This window comes from Microtus ochrogaster, unplaced genomic scaffold (genome assembly GCF_000317375.1).
Source record: "Microtus ochrogaster isolate Prairie Vole_2 unplaced genomic scaffold, MicOch1.0 UNK85, whole genome shotgun sequence".
Lineage (NCBI taxonomy): Eukaryota > Metazoa > Chordata > Mammalia > Rodentia > Cricetidae > Microtus > Microtus ochrogaster.
The window spans coordinates 576,149-592,660 of NW_004949183.1; the positions used below are offsets into that span (position 1 = coordinate 576,149).

The 16,512-nt window shown below is 35.8% G+C and overlaps 1 protein-coding gene and 1 pseudogene across 5 annotated transcripts in view; one reads left to right on the top strand and one right to left on the bottom strand.

Annotated features, from left to right (window-relative positions):
- Positions 1-458: 458 nt before the first annotated feature.
- Brcc3 (BRCA1/BRCA2-containing complex subunit 3) overlaps positions 459-16,512 on the bottom strand; it is a 29,556-nt gene continuing 13,502 nt past the window's right edge. For all 5 annotated transcript variants that reach the window (XM_005370659.3, XM_026777797.1, XM_013355005.2 and 2 more), the window contains 6 exons: positions 16,157-16,244; positions 15,627-15,715; positions 14,220-14,275; positions 3,208-3,339; positions 2,647-2,690; positions 459-921 (listed from right to left, as the gene is read on the bottom strand). In XM_005370659.3, the coding sequence (XP_005370716.1) occupies positions 770-921; positions 2,647-2,690; positions 3,208-3,339; positions 14,220-14,275; positions 15,627-15,715; positions 16,157-16,244 (561 nt within the window). In that variant the 3' untranslated portion in view covers positions 459-769. The remainder of the gene's footprint in view (positions 922-2,646; positions 2,691-3,207; positions 3,340-14,219; positions 14,276-15,626; positions 15,716-16,156; positions 16,245-16,512) is intronic.
- On the top strand, positions 8,088-8,181 carry LOC113455681 (annotated as a pseudogene).

The following is a 16,512-nucleotide window of genomic DNA, read 5'->3' on the forward strand; positions in this document are numbered from 1 at the left end:
TGTCTTTTCATTAACCGTACAGTACTTATGATTCACTTGCCTAACAAGAATATCAAACTATAAAATTGAAATACCAAGTGTTCTTCCTTTAAATTATACAGGATGGATATCTGAAACTAAAAACAAAGACTTAAAATTCTAAAAAGTTTATGTTGCTGGTGCACATCTTTAATTCAGAGGGAAGTGGATCTTTGTGAGTCCCAGACATGCCACAGCTACATAATGAGACATTGTCTCAAAAAAAAAGTTTATATCAGGTATTTTCATTGAGAATAGGCACTTAATGCCAAGCATGGTAGGTGGTGCACATCTTTATTCCCAGCACTACAGAGGAAGAGGCAGGTGGATCTCTGCATTTGAGGGCAGCTTAGTGAGGTATGCATGGTGAGTTCCAGGACAAATAGGGATGCATATTGACACTTCAGCTCAAAATTAGAATAAATGTTCTTAACATTTAGAATAAACTTCTCAAACATTTTATTCCCAGATATTCTTTGCTAATGCATCTCTTATAATCCTTACAAAATAACTTTCATATTCTGTAAATCATCATGCATGTTTTCTTTTACAGCAACTGTAGGCAAGAGGATACTATAAGCTCTGGAAAAGTTTTAGGAAGACATCTTGTATTTTTATATACATAAAACTATCTGTTGGGATATAAAAAGTGCTCCTGAATTATCTGCCTACATAGGAGTTGTATATAGTTTTGAACCATATTCAGTGCACAAACTGAGAAACAATATTATCACATTTTTGTCCTCTTGCTTTATTCTAGGGAAGACAACTCTTCCATAAGCTCTTCTTTTTCTTGTTGCAATTCCTGCAAATGCTGCTGGTTTTGCTCCAATCTGTCCTCCAACCACTGTAGTAGAGGCCCACTGACTGCTGACATCTGACTGCATAAATTCTTGGTAAACACTTCAATAAGAAAAGAAAAAACATAATTATAAGATAACTATAAAAAGAACTATACACTGGCATGTTCCTACTATACTACCAACAATATCTTAGTTTTGGGCACAGAAAAAAAGGGCTTGAAGAAACAAGTTTCTAAAGTACTAAACTAAAGTTCTAAAGTAGAACTGGTAAATGATTTCCAGTAGTCAACAAGGGGGAAAAGAGCTGAGCAAAGCAGGTACATATTCTGAAGCCATAGATCCATAAGCCAAAAAGAAATCTATGTAAAAAAAATAAAATTAATTTATTTTAATTAATTTCCCTTTGAAAAAGGAAAAAGATGGCTAGCTCTTCATTTCTTCATGTTAAAGGGCTAAGAAAGCACAGAAGGGTTCCCGTCTCCAGTAGGACTCTACTGTTTCCTCAAATGGAACAGAATTAAGTCCACAGAATCCAAGCTTGTCTCTTCTGATCAGCACTATAGGCTTGTGCCTAGAAGGTTATCTAGCAGGGAAAGGGTACTTAAATGGCTTTTTTGGATGAATAAACAGATGAATGATGATATTTAGTGACTAACCTATCTCTCACTAATTTCAAAGTTTCAATTAAATATGAATTCTTTCATATACATGCACCTGTCTTTAGGCACTGCCCAGGTACATTGATCAGTCTGTCTACTTTTGAGATGTTAGTATATTTTTTAAATTATTGTGATTTTAGAATATGGTTATATACCAACATTACCAATCTTAACTCTTTGCCATGTTTTACTGAGATAAAAATGATGAGATATAGCTTCCCTTTTGGTTTTCACAAAGAAATTATCTACCAACCAGAAACCTTTTATGATTGTTGCAGTGTATACATTTAAGCCCAGCACTTGAGAACAGAGTAGTCTACATATTGAGTTCCAGAACAGCCAAGGCTACATAGACCCTGACTCAAAATAAACAAATAAATACATAAAATAGAAAAGAAAGCATTCCAATGTTCTTCACCAGCAATTTAGTTCATAAATGTTTTGTTGTTGTTTTAGGTTTTTTTAAGTCACTCAGTAGCCAGGTTTTATTCTGGATCTCTGTGTAAACTTGTCTGGCCTCAAACTTATGGCAGTCCTCTTGCTTCTGCCTCACCAGAAATGGCACTACAGACATGCAACGCCCTACTCTGTTTAGTCATTAAATAGGAAAATCTGGGTTAGCTGAATGGTAGATGTAGCTAGAGGTGTGTGTATGTTGAAGAAAATAAATTGGTACATATATACTTATTTTTTGATCCTTCGACTTACCCAGGAATTCCTTCTCTATTTATTCACATGGAAAATATCCTGCCTGATGTATTCCCTTTCCTCTACCTGCTTGTCTCTGCTACAAGACTAAAATAGTTCGGTAGTAATGTGATAAAACCAGTTCATAATGGCATATTTCTAAAATTTCTGGAAGTTATTAAACATCCATGCTATGAAATACTATGGCAACTGGGATTCCCTAAGAGATAGTGTTTAAACATACCAGCACACTACTGAGCTAGTCTATAAAAAAGCTTTTCTAGTTTTCCTTCTGTCTTATCATAAGATCACATTTATAGTATTTAAGTGTCTATAGGGTTTCAAGGAATTGTAAGGAGCAATATTAGTTAAATTTCTAGAGAAGGAAACTGGAAACTCAAAGATAAAATTAAAATTGCTTCTATAAAATGAGTATTTCAGAAAATTGCTCCATATACTCCAGAAAAAAAAAATCTTACCCGAGCCATTATGGATCTTGGTTACTGAGTCCAGATGTGTAAGGCTAAAGGGATAAGGTACTTTAGGTTAGCAATAACGCAGAATCAAAATGGTCAGGTGTTTAACAAAATCATAACCTGCATTAGAATTTTGCCAATTTGATTAGATGATCTGAGTTCCCACCATGGTTAACTTTAAGTTTAATTTTGGAGATATGATTTATTAGAAAATTCAAAAGATAATTCAAAGACATAATTATGAAACTACTATCTCTTCTGAAGCTCTTGATACATTACACATTTAGTAAATATGGCCCAGTAATACACAGTGGGATCACTAGGATGTTGTCTTTTTTTTCACAACCAGAAAAGGAAATGTGTTTTGTCTTGAAGGATCCAAAATATATGAGGCAAGATAGTAATGTTGAAGAGATCATTATAATATAGTGTGAGAAACATGATTTGAAGCTGCCGTGAAGCTCTCTCCCAGACAGGTAAAAGGAAAGGGGCCTCAAAAGCTGAGCTGCTAAAGATAAAGGGTCTTCACTGAAGTTAACAACAGAAACACTGAAGAAGTGTTACCTATGAATCCTTCTATATGCATCCTGTTCTTCCTGACATAGGATCTTTGGCAGTTCTACTGCTGATTCAAGGCATACCTTCCCAATAGTGATATGAGGTACAATATGGATTGGGATTTCAATTCTCTCATACCTGTAAGACAACCAATTAAGATCACATTTTATCCTTTAATTAAAATAAGTTATTTACACTTTAATGAGTTTGGAATATGGAATGCTTCAAAGATTACATATTACTATAATTCATTAAGTTACTCAATTTGAAAGTAGACAGAGTTCAAATTAGGCTTTTCTGGAGAGCAAATTAGAAGTCTATTTGTGCACTCATTATTCTCTAGTCCCTTAGAGATTATGAATCCATTTCTGTAAATTTAACATAAACCTTTAGGAACTCAAAATCAATATGACCAACTGTTTAAATAAAAGAAACAACTAATACTGCTTTTAGTCAAAAAGTTGCATGAATCTGAATAAACTGACTCAAATGCAGATACTTCAGTGACTCTATCAGATTCATTTTGTAGATGGAATTACTCACATAAATATCATCCCTCAATTTTTATTCTCTTCTATGGATAAAACTAGGTAAGATATTTACACATACTTTCATTTCATGGTAGAATGGAAGGTACAGACAGGCTTGTCTAAGTTCAGTCAAGTTCCTTGTATATATTTCTCATTCCCAATATGCTTAAAGTCTACATTAACAGTGGGGTCAGTGGATGATCCAGTCTGGGGACCCTCTACATTATGAAATCCATGGATACATGGCAGTTAAGTAGAATAAGATCTAGTTTTCTGCTGCCTTCTCTTCCTATCCACTAAAAGTGTCTTTTGGTCCTATATCATGATTTAGATGAAACATACAAGAAATTACAACTATCTTTCTTTTATCCATATTCACATAATTAGGGGAGAGTTAATGAAAGAACATACAATAGTAGCCTTTGGGGAGTAAAATACAGTGATTAATATTAATGATGGGTCCAGAAACACTAAAGAAGTCAGTAGGCTACTCTTAGTTCTCTTAACAAGGTTTCCAATTAAATTTTCTGGGTGTATAAGCATAAATGGTCTCAACAGTATACAATATGGAATATACATTTCCATAAATTCATGGAGTTTCTGTCAGTTGACTAAAATTTAAAACCTAGAACCGGGATAAAACCATAAGTATCTAAAGCTAATGACAGAGATTCTGCCTGTGATAATAAACTAGTTTTTATAACAAGTTTTCCTACTAAAAACAATTAAAACACATTAAAGAAAAAACTGTCTGACAGTAGTCACTGGAGAGCTGCCAAGACAATAAGTAATGGGGCCAACAGGGAGAAAATTTCAGAGGTGATTCTCACAGATCCAATTTTCCCAGAAAAGTATGATTCTAAACAAGGACATTTATAGGATAAGAAGTTGCAAATAGTTTTCAAAAGTACTGGTGAGTTCAGGATGACAAAATTATAGCTGAGAAAATGCAAGGGTAGAGAAGACCTGTAAACTATTTTCAGGCATATGATGGTAAACATACTAGGAACAAAAATAGAACTCCATCAGTATACTGACTGGTTTTGTGTGTCAATTTGACACAAGCTAGAGTCATCATAGAAGAAGGCACTCCCAGTTATGGAAATGCCTCCGTGAGATTCAGCTGTAAGTCATTTTCTCAATTAGTGATCAATAGAGGAGGTGAGTGGTGCTATTCCTAGGGTGGAGGTCCCGTTCTATAAGAAAGCAGGCTGAGCAAGCCAGGAGGAGGAAGCCAGCAGCACTCTTCCATGTCCTCTGCAACAGCTCCTGCCTTAGGTGATGCGGGATTCTCCACTGTATGCTGTGAATATGTTTTTTTTTTTCTGTTCAGTTTACCATCTTGTCCTTTCTTTTTTTTTAAATTTATTTATTTATTGAGGATTTCTGCCTCCTCCCCGCCACCACCTCCCATTTCCCTCCCCCGATCAAGTCCCTCTCCCTCATCAGCTTGAAGAGCCATCAGGGTTCCCTGACCTGTGGGAAGTCCAAGGACCGCCCACCTCCATCCAGGTTTAGTAAGTTGAGCATCCAAGCTGCCCAGGCGCCCCCAAAGCCAGCACGTGCAGTAGGATCAAAACCATTGGTTAATAAAGAAACTGATTTAGCCTATGGCAGGGCAGAATAAAGCAAGGTGGAAAATCCAAGGAGAAAGAGGACAAAAGAAGTTTGAGTCATGCAAGCAGCATGTAGCTGCTGAAGGAGAAAGACGGCAGAACCTTACCGTTCCGGAAGTCACAGCCTAGTGGTGATACACAGATTAATAGAAATGGGTTAAGATGTAAGCGCTAGCTAGGAATATGCCTGAGCCATTGGCCAAATAGTGTTGTAATTAATACAGTTTTTGTATGGGTGGCTGAAAAATTAAATTGCAGTCTCTGATAAAACTTAGGATCCTGCCCTGTTTGAGTTACTATCCTAATTTCCTCCAATGATGGACTATGATCTGGAAGAGTAAGCCAAATAAACTCTTTCCTCCCCAACTTGCTTTTTGGTTATGGTGTTTTGTTACAGCAATAAAAACCCTACCTGAGACAACTATATAGGAACTAAAAGCCTAGACTTGACTTATCCCAATTCCTAACGAAATAAAGAGTGATCTGGTAGTTAAACTAGCTAGAATTTAGAAAGCCACCCAAACCTTCACTATAACGAAAAATATCAAATAATGAGATATAAAGGAAAAATATCTATTAACTGTGAAAATAAAAGTAATTTCAAATAAATTATGTTCTAGAAAGAAACAGTGAATAGATTATGAGTAGAGATCAGTGACCACTCTTTCATTTGAGAAAGAGAAAAAGTACATGATAGGCTTTGCCTAAAACTTAACTTTGGTAGAAGTAAGGAGAAATGAAGAAGGCATGTAATTATACAAGAGTATTGCTAGACTGAAAAATATAGAAACCTTAAGTATAGAATTAATTCAACTCCATCATCAAATTTAAGCCACAAGCTTTGCTAAGAACAGGGAGAATGAGATTTGAGCTGAAAAGCAGAGAAATCTTCAGCATTTTATACTTCTTAAATCTAAAACTCATGCTATACATGGAAAATGTGATGACCATTGGGCAGATGTCATCCTGTGCTCATATCCCAGCAATAAAGAGAGAAAGGAAGAGAAAGAGAGAGAAGAAATAAAAAGAAAGGAAAAAAGGAATTTAAAAAAATGAAGTAGGAATATAGTTCTGACCCAAATAACTTCCGAATGGATGGAAATTATAAGTCTTAAAATTTATATAAAATACTTCATGAATAATGAACTAATTCTCTTTTAAAAAATTTAGACAGGGCCTCTCGATATAGTTCAAACAGACCTGAAACTCACTTAGTATCTCAGGTTGGTCTGAAACTTGTGATCTTTCTTTCTCAGGCTTCCTAGTGCTGGGATTATAGGCTTGCATTATCATACCTGGTTCTTATCTATTCTCAAATGTACATGGAATGCTCTCCCCAGGATAGACCACATGCAAAATTTAAAAGTAATTTTTTTCTGATTATAGCATAAGGAAACTAGAAATTAATGGCATAAGGAAAAGTAGAAAATCCATAGATGAATAAGTTAAACAAGATACTCTTAAACAACAAATGGGTTTAAAAAAAAACTCATAAGAGAAATTAGAAGAAAACCTGAAACAACTGAAAATGAAAACAATCTATTATTAAATGAAGCAAAAATAATATGCTGAAGAAAGTTAACCCATTATTTATAGCCATGAACACTGAAAAAGAATTAACAGGGAAAGATGGCTTAGTGGGTAAAGGTATTTGTTGCACAAGCATAATGACCTGAATCAGATTTCCAGGACCCAAACAGTAGATGGAGAACTGCAGAAAGTTGTTCTCTAACCCTGACATGTATACCATGGTATAGCACACCTCCACATATAATAAATATGTGCATGCAAAACACAAACATGCAGATAAATCCATAGCAACAGCGTTTTCCAGCCTCAACTTCACTATCAGTCAGAGGTATTCCGAGTCTGAGGTAGCAGACATAAGATCTGCATAGGATCAAAATGTACAAAAGCATTAAAACCCAAAACAGAGAAATCTGGTGTGTTAATTACTTTTGTGGCAAGTATGTAACACCAATCTGTCACTAACAGTAAGAAACTGATTTCCAATAAAGCTCATGCCTGGCCTCATGGCGCATAGGGAGGTATGGGCTGACAAGAAAGGAAGAGTAAAGTACTAGAGTTTGTATATTCCAAAATGCACAGGAAATGCAAACAAAGATTGCAGAGTTGAACCTGTAACTCTAATAAAAAAATAACACAAACATGTACATATGTGTAATAAATATTTTTTAAAGTTGGGCATGGTGGCTCAAGCCTTTAATCGCACTTAGGAGACAGAGGCAGGTGGATGTCTTTGAGTTCAAGGCCAGCCTGGTCTACAGAGTGAGTTCCAGGACAGTCAGGGGTACACAGAGAAACCCTACACCAAAAGCCTAAAACAAACAAACAAACAAACAAACAAATGTTGGGCAGTGGTGGTGTGTACCTTTAAGCCCAGTACTCAGGAGGCAGAGGCAGGAGGATCACTGTGAGTTTGAGGCCAGCCTGGTCTACAGAATGAGTTCCAGGACAGTGAGGGGTACAACTGTGAAACCCTGTACCAAAAAGCCTAAACAAACAAATAAAATGAATGAATGCCAGGCGGTAGTTGTGCATGATTTTAATCCCAGCACTTAGGAGGCAGGAGGATCAAACTTAAGATGCTAGGCTTAATAGCCTTGGTCCACATGCTGGGACTTTAAGTATGAGCCACCACACTCAGCTCAGCAAGGTTAACCTCTAATTACAAAAGTATTAATAACAAAAAATAAATAAACAAGACAAAAAAGTTTAAGTGCTCACTTTGGCAGCACATATACTAAATATAGAGATTATCATGGTCCCTGAACAAGGGTGACATACAAACTCATGAAGTGTTCCATAGTTACAAAAAAATAAATAAAAGATAATAATTACCCATATGCTCATAATTATGGGGTACCAGAGTAGCTAATATTTATGAAACACTACTATGTGCCAAGTATAAATATGGAAAATATTTTGTCTGCATTAAGTCTCACAACAGGCATGCAATATCACTTCCGTCTTATTTATTACTCTATTATTTTTTACTTTTAAAGTTTTTTTTATGTGTCTGAGTGTTTTTGGCTACACGTATGTCTCTTCACAGTATATTTGGTACCCAAAGTGGTCATAAGAGGACATCAGACCCCCTGGAACTGGGGTAGCAAAAGATTGTGAGCCATTATGTAGGTGTTGAAAACTGAGCCTAGGGAGTCTACAAAAGCAGCAAGTGCTCTTAACCATTGATATACTTCTCCAGCCCATTACCTCTTTTTTACAAATACAAAAATCAGATGTTTAGCTGGGTATGGTGGCACATGTCTTCAATTCCAGCACTTGGGAGGCACAGGCAGAGGCAGATGGATATCTGTGAGTTTGAGGTCACCCTGGTCTATATTTTGAGTTCCAGGAGAGCCAGGGGGGGCTACACAGTGAGACACTGTCCCAAGAATAAAAAAGGAGATGTTTAAAAAACTACACTAACTTTGCGAGTTCACAGTCACAGGGCTAAGTATACAGTATATTTAATCTTCAAAGTCAGGTTGTGATGGAGGAAGGCCATTGGTTAATTAAATAAAGAAGCTGCTTGCCCTGATAGGTTAGAACGTAGGGGGAGGAGTTAACGGAGCAGAATGCTAGGCGGAAGAGGAAGTGAGGTCAGACTCAACAGCTCTCCTCTTGGGAGCAGACGCCTCAGAGAGACACGATGCTCCACTCCTGCGGGCAGAGGCGAGAGCTCTGCTCTCTGAGGCACACGCGATGAAGCTCCAACCCAGGATGGACATAGGCTAGAATCTTCCCGGTAAGCGCACCTTGGGGTGCTACACACAGATGATTAGAAATGGGCTAGTCCAGGTGCGAGAGTTAGCCGAGAAAAGGGTTAGAGCTAAAGAGTCAAGCAGTGATTAAAAGAATACAGTGTCCGTGTAATTATTTCGGGGCATAAGCTAGCCGGAGGCGGCCAGGGTGCGGCTGGGGTGCTGGGGCCCCGCCGCCCCAATTACTACAAGGTTGGACTCCAGTGTGTGAGTTATAACTGCCACAACACATTCATAATTTTTTTTGTTTCCATTCTGGCTTGTATCTAACACAAATGTGTTGCGGGAGGTCCTTCCGCTCCTCCAGCCTATAGCCGCTGAGATACCCGCCCATTGGGGCGTGGTCTCTCTCCCTTTAAAAAAGCGGCCACTTCCTTCTCTCGCTCTCTTCACTTCCTGCTCCGCTGGCGACTAGACTCCTTTCCTGGTTGTACAGAGGGCTGACGGTGATCTGTAAGTTTTTTCCCCTTTTAATAAATAATACCCTATTAATCATAATTCCAAACTGCTGTGGCATCGTTTGTGACTTACGTCTACACAAATGTAACTGTTAGAATTTTGGGTCATGTTTGTATATGTAATCTCAACATTCAGGAAGCAGGATGAGGAGGATTGCCACAAGTCTGAGGCCAGCCTGGTCTACACAGTGAGACCTGGCATTAAATAACAATAAAATAAATTGTCCTTCAGAAAGACTAGAACAGCTGGGAGTTCCATTTGCCACCAGCAATACAGAACAGCAGCCATATCCAAACTGAGCAATATTTAAAGCAAAAATAAAACTATGACAATTTGACAGGAAAAGCAACATGTTATCACTAAAAATCACTTAAAAATAAAACATTTGTTTTTACAAATAATTTCTGTCATCTATTTTCATCCATGTTTTCATTTTGTTTACAGATTTTTGAATTGCTATATGGTCAAACCTACCAGTCTTCCACCAATCACCATTCCCCTGATATACTTAGAAAACCTACCAGTGATTCATATGTTCTTCAGTTCTTCACTTAGAACCATCTAAACCATCTAAATTTTAACAGCCAGTTAAAATTGAAACTCATCTGTAGACCACTTTCAAAAGACTATGAGAAGACAAATACTTCTACCTTATATCTTTCTAATATCTTATAAAAAGTTCAAAATGGGAAAAACCTAACAATTTTCTATGAAATATTTGAAGAGTTCCTCTATTGACCTAAAACAGAAATAGCCATCAGATTGGATGAATAAGTAGAATGGAATTTCAGTATTTTTTGGTCTTGTGTCAATGTCTTCTTAATTGAGTCAAGTTTCTACAATATATTGTTAACTATCCAAAATTTGTTAAAGGGATGTTTGGGATCCCCTGTATCTTTTTCTGACTGAAAGAGTTTCCAGGTGTCATTCAGGCATGTATGCCTGCAGGCCAGAAGAGGGCACCAAACCTCATTACAGATGGTTGTGAGCCACCATGTGGTTGCTGGGAATTGAACTCAGGACCTTCAGAAGAGCAGGCAACGCTCTTAACCATCTGTCCAGCCCCTAGTTTACCTTTATTAGTTATAAAATTGGCAAATACTTTCAATCTTATAGGCTGCCTTTTCACTTTCTTAATATCTTCTCATCAACAAGTTTTGTTTTACAAATGTATCTATTCTGTTATTCATGTTTTGCTGTCACATCTATGAAAACTTGTCATATCGCAAAGCTCAAATGTCATCAGATTTAACCTACGTTTTCTAAGTATTCATGGTTTTAGATTACATATTTAGTTCACTAGTTTATCTGTAGTTAATTTCTATATATGCTGTGAGGTGGGGGTTCCAACTTTACTGTTATGTATATATAATTATTAAAGCACCACTCAGAAGAAAATATTCGCTTCTCATTCAATGTCATTGGCACGCTTGCCAAAGGTTGATTTGGTTTTATTTTGAATCACTCGGTTCATTCCATTGGCATATATATATATATATATTTTAGTTTCACACTATGCAAGCTTTATATTAAGCTTTAAAAACTTATTTATCTGATTTTGTCTTCTTTTTATCAATATTGGTTATTCCATACATCTTAGATTTTATAATTATCTTTTCCATATATGCAACAAAAAGGACGTTTGGAATATAAGTACTTCATTGACTCTAGATATCTTTAGGGACTACTATCATTTAACAATATCAAGTATTCTATATATCACTGTGTTAGTTTTTGTTAACTTGACACAAACTAAAGTAACCTGAAAAGAGGAAACCTTAATCAAAAAATTGCATTCATCAAATTAGCCTGTGGGAATATCAATGAGAGAAATTTATTGATTAATGATTGATATGGGATGGCCCAGCCCACTGTAGATGGTACCACCCCTGGGCAGGTGGTCCTGGGTGTTATAAGAAAACAGCTGAGCAAGCCAGTAAGTCACACTCCTTCATGACCTCTGCATCAGTTTCTGCTCTAGGTTTTTATCTTAAATTCCGGCAATATCTCCCTTTAATAGTAAGCTATAAAATAAAAGGTGAAACAAACCATTTAATCCCCAAACTGTTTTAGCATTGTTTTATCACTGAAATAAAGAAGCAAACTCAATCACATACACATACATATAAATACGTATGTGTAAATTCTTTTATTTCTTTTAGTACTTTCTAGTTCTAATGCATCAAATTTCTTCTCGCCTTGGTTAAATTTTCTCTTATATCTTTTACTAAACTTAATGCTATTTTAAATGAAATTATTTTCCCATATTTCATTTGTAAAATGCTGATAAATATAAACAATTGATTTTGTGTTTTGAACATGAACCATGAAACTTTGTCTAACTTTGATGTTGAACCTCTTGCTCTGGTCATAATTACCAGTTCAATGTTGAGTAACAGTGCCAACTGTTTATATTATTTCTGCTGTTATGTGGCAAACTTTTCTTTGTCAACAATGTATATAACATCTAATTTACAGTTTTAATAAATGCCCATAAATGTTGTAGAAGTTCCCTTCTATTTCTAGTTCTCTAAAGAGAAAGGGAGCAAATATAGAGGGATGGGGGAAAGAATTTGACGTGTCCTACTAAGAAAGAGAAAGTTGTGAGAGAAGCTGATAATGGACCTGCTTCTGCTAGGATGTCAAGTCCATAAGACAGGAATGTGTTAGATAAGTTAAAGAGAATGCTAACCTTGAGTTCAGGACTTATGCCTCAATTCTCATAACTATTATTAAGAATAAAACAGTCGGGTGGTGGTGGCGCACGCCTTTAATCCCAGCACTCGGGAGGCAGAGGCAGGTGGATCTCTGTGAGTTCGAGACCAGCCTGGTCTACAGAGCTAGTTCCAGGACAGGCACCAAAGCTACAGAGAAACCCTGTCTCGAAAAACCAAAAAATAAAATAAAATAAAATAAAATAAAAATAAAACATTTCAGAGAAGTGGGACTCAGAAAAAAGTCTCACCATTCTTAGGAACTTACTAGAGGATCTCTCCAGAAAAAAATGACAATAAATCAAGAACCCTATAATGGATAAAACTCAGGAGAATAAATAAAGAAACAAGCCCCCCACCACCCTGGATATCAGTTGAGCAGCAAGCCAAAGTGAGATGTCAGATCAGGTTAGGATGGTTTCATGGAATAATTCTTCAAATGTGGAGATTCCAAATGTTTTCACATTATTCCTAAGAGTTTAGAACTTAAGGAAGTGATAAAAATGAAGGAAAAAATCTATTCAAAACATTATGTAAAAGCAAAAAGCAAATAAAAAGAAAACAAAACAAAATCTATGCAGAAAAGATCATTAATAATACATAGTTCATATTAGTTAGTTGAAGAGGGAATAACATTTACCTAATTGTAATGATAAAATTTATTTTCTATTATAATTTAATCAATACACAAAACATATGCAATGAAATTATGTTTATAATCTTGAGCAGAGAGGCTTGTAACTATGAAAATTTAGTAATCATGGAGAGCCAAATCAATATTGTCTAATGTCAACTGTTAATAAAATATAAAGGCAAACTTTAGGTGGGTGTGGTAGCCCATGTCTGGAAAGCTCAACACAGAGGAGGCACAAGGAGGAAGATCATGAGCTCAGACTGGAGTACATAAGACCCTGTCTCAAAACACAAAAATAAAAAGAATTGAACTTTATTAAAGATTAGAAAAGTAACCCCAAAAAATGAGAACATAGTAACTACATTTTTGGAGAATGGAAGTGGGATGGTATCAGTGACCATCATCTTTATCTGTGACAGCAAAAAAAAAAGTAGACAGAGTTTTGGTTGTTTGTTTTGATTTCGTTTTGGTTATTTTGTTTTTTAAGATAGGATCTTATTATGTATCCCTAGTTGGCCTGGAATTCACAGAGATCCCCCTGCCTCTGCTTCTTCTGTACTGGGTGGAATTAAAAGCACATACTACCATACCTAGCAATAGATTACTATGGGTTTTTTTTGTTTGCTTTTCTTAGTGCACTGGTGTTTTGCCTGCATGTATGTCTGTGTGAAGCTGTCAGATCCACTGGAACTGGAACTAAAGACAGTTGCAAGCTGCCATGTAGGAGCTGAAAAATGAACCCGGGTCCTCTGGAAGAGTAGTCAGTGCTCTTAACCATTGAGCCATCTCTCCAGCCTCTGACTATCATGCTTTAAAGAGAATATTAATCCATACAAACATCTGAATGAAATACTAAATGACTTTTATGGCAGAGAGGTAGGACTTACATATCCATGGTAAATGTTTGCCTAGTATTTATGGGACCCTGGGTTCAATCCTTAGCAACACTGAAAAAGTTTCTGTAGCGACAGAGAATTATCTATAAAAATCTCTAAATTTCTTCACTTTTGGTCTTTGCTTTAGAACACACCACCAGAGAAAGGAAAACTAGCAGTACAACACAATTTGGGAAATATGGACCAAGATTATGTGTCTGACTTCAGCTTCCTAGACTTTCAGAATACACAAACTACTAAAGAAATTCTATTTTTTTTTAGAATTGTTAGTAGGTAAGAGTAGAAATATTAGTGCCTTACTAATGAGAAAAATTAAATGAAACAGAACAATCAATTTCATGACTAGGAGTCCATAAATAATAACATCTCTGTCATACTTACTCTGAGCTTTTTTGGGCTTGTATGGATTGGAAGCAAGTGTAGAGTACCCGACCAGTCTATTTAAAAAAATAGAAATGAAATGTAATACACAAAAGGATTTATTTTTTTTTCTTGAGACAAAACATCTGGATATCTTTACAGAGTACATTATAGTATTCAATATACATATACAATGTATAATAACTGACTCAGTATAACAAGCATTTCTATCTTCAACTATTAATCATTTTGTTTGTTTTTTTAAGACAAAGAAGTATAGCCTAGGCTGTCCTGGAGCTCGATCTGTAGACTAGGCTGTTCTTGAACTCACAGAGATCCACCTGCCTCTGTGTCCTGAGAGCTAGGATTAAAGGCATGAGACACCATCACCATGTGTACCATTAATCATTTTTGAGTTGGAAATTTCATAGCAATTTAGTAGACTCTAACTTAAAGCTCAAAGGCTTTTATGAACATACGAGGCTAAAAGAGATTCCAAAGGTTATAGAATATGCCATAATAAATCAATTTCTGTGAGAAGGATCACATACACAATTAACATAAATCACAGCCAAACATCTTCTCATGAAACAATTACTAACAAATACAAGAACCAGGAAAGTGATTAACCTCATTTATTATTTGAGGATAATACGCAAATTAAATTGTGAAAAAAACCAAAAGCAGTTCAAAAAAATTATAAAGTTCCAGATATTGAATTCTAGTGTTTCTGAAAGACAGTGAATTCATGGAAAATATTCATTATTAGCACACTTATCTTCTACACACCATGATCAAAACTTTATTATCTTTTGCCTAGATTACTGGCAATATCTTCCTAACTGGTTTCACTGATGCCATTAATTTTACCCTTCTCACTCCAATCCTGTCCAGTCCACTAGCAATATAATACCTAGAGTAATTCTATTAAGATATAAAGCCACCCTGTAATGGCTTCCCCAACTCAGAGGCAAAGTAAAGGCCTTTCAAGAACTAGTTCCCATTACATTTTGGTCCTCTTTAAGGATAACCAAACCAGAAGACTTTCAAGAGACAAAAAAGGCTAGTGAAATAGAGCATTGTAATATAAGTATAAAAATTGAGACTGAAGCAAATTGGAATACATTGTCATCATCTTCCCCTCTATACTATAGTCACACCAGTTTCCTCAATGTTCTCTGAAAATGCCACACTCACCATAGGGTGATTGCACTTGCTATTTTCTCTGTCAGGGATGATCTTCCCCCAAGAAACACTCAAGACTTGCTCCCTTACATACATCTAATCTTGACTTGATAACCCTTCCCACTGAAAACTTCCCTGAACAACCTATTAAAAATGAAAAGAGATTTTTCTCTAACTGTATCTACTCTGTGTATAAACACACACACAAATGTGTATGTACACAAACACTTATACATAAAATACCTTTGTGTTTTTGTCTTCTATGAAACAGGAAAAAATAAGTCCTACAAAGCCTTGATCCATCATTTGGTACATGGCTTGTGTACGAACATCTGAAATATAAATAAAAATATTCTGTTAATAACCTATACTTAACAGATTTTATTTAGAGATAATAGTAAGGACTAATTATTAGTTACCTTATCAACACTAATATTTTACAGGCAAAATAGAGATGTATTGTAATGATATATAAATGTCAGAGCATATTTTGCCAAGTTAGAGAAATATTATGAAAAGTATGCTATTAAATAGTAACTCTAGGATGCTTAGCCTGAGTGGCCCTACTACAAAATGTAGCACAGAAAAAAATTAGCTATCCCTAAAACTTCATAAATTTCTCTAGACTACAAGATAGGCTTTGGAAGTGACAAAAGAATTTCTTAGAAGTAATGCCTTCTAAGTTTCCCTTTTGATGACCATGCTATGTAATAGAGGAAAAATGATATTCATTTGAGGAAAATAAACAAACACTGCGACCTTATAACACTTACCAACATGGGAAGGCCAAACGGTTATGTGAGGGTGAGAATGATACCAGCCAACAACTCTCATGGGACGACCTGTTAGTTCAGCCAACCTGTATGTTTGTCAAGGTATTTTCAAAATAAGAAAAATCCTGATGCTTATAATAAAAGCTCAAAATACATAATTAAGGGTGAAATAAGTTTGATGCACAGAATTTCCAATGTTACTCACTTAAAGTCATTTTTTAAATATAATTCATATTTCTATTATCATCTTATTCCAATTGTGCAAATGTTTGTTCACTCAAAAACTCCAATGATAGCCTTTGCTGGAGACGTTGTAGAGATACGGGTACCCTCATCCATTGCTGGTGGGAATGCAA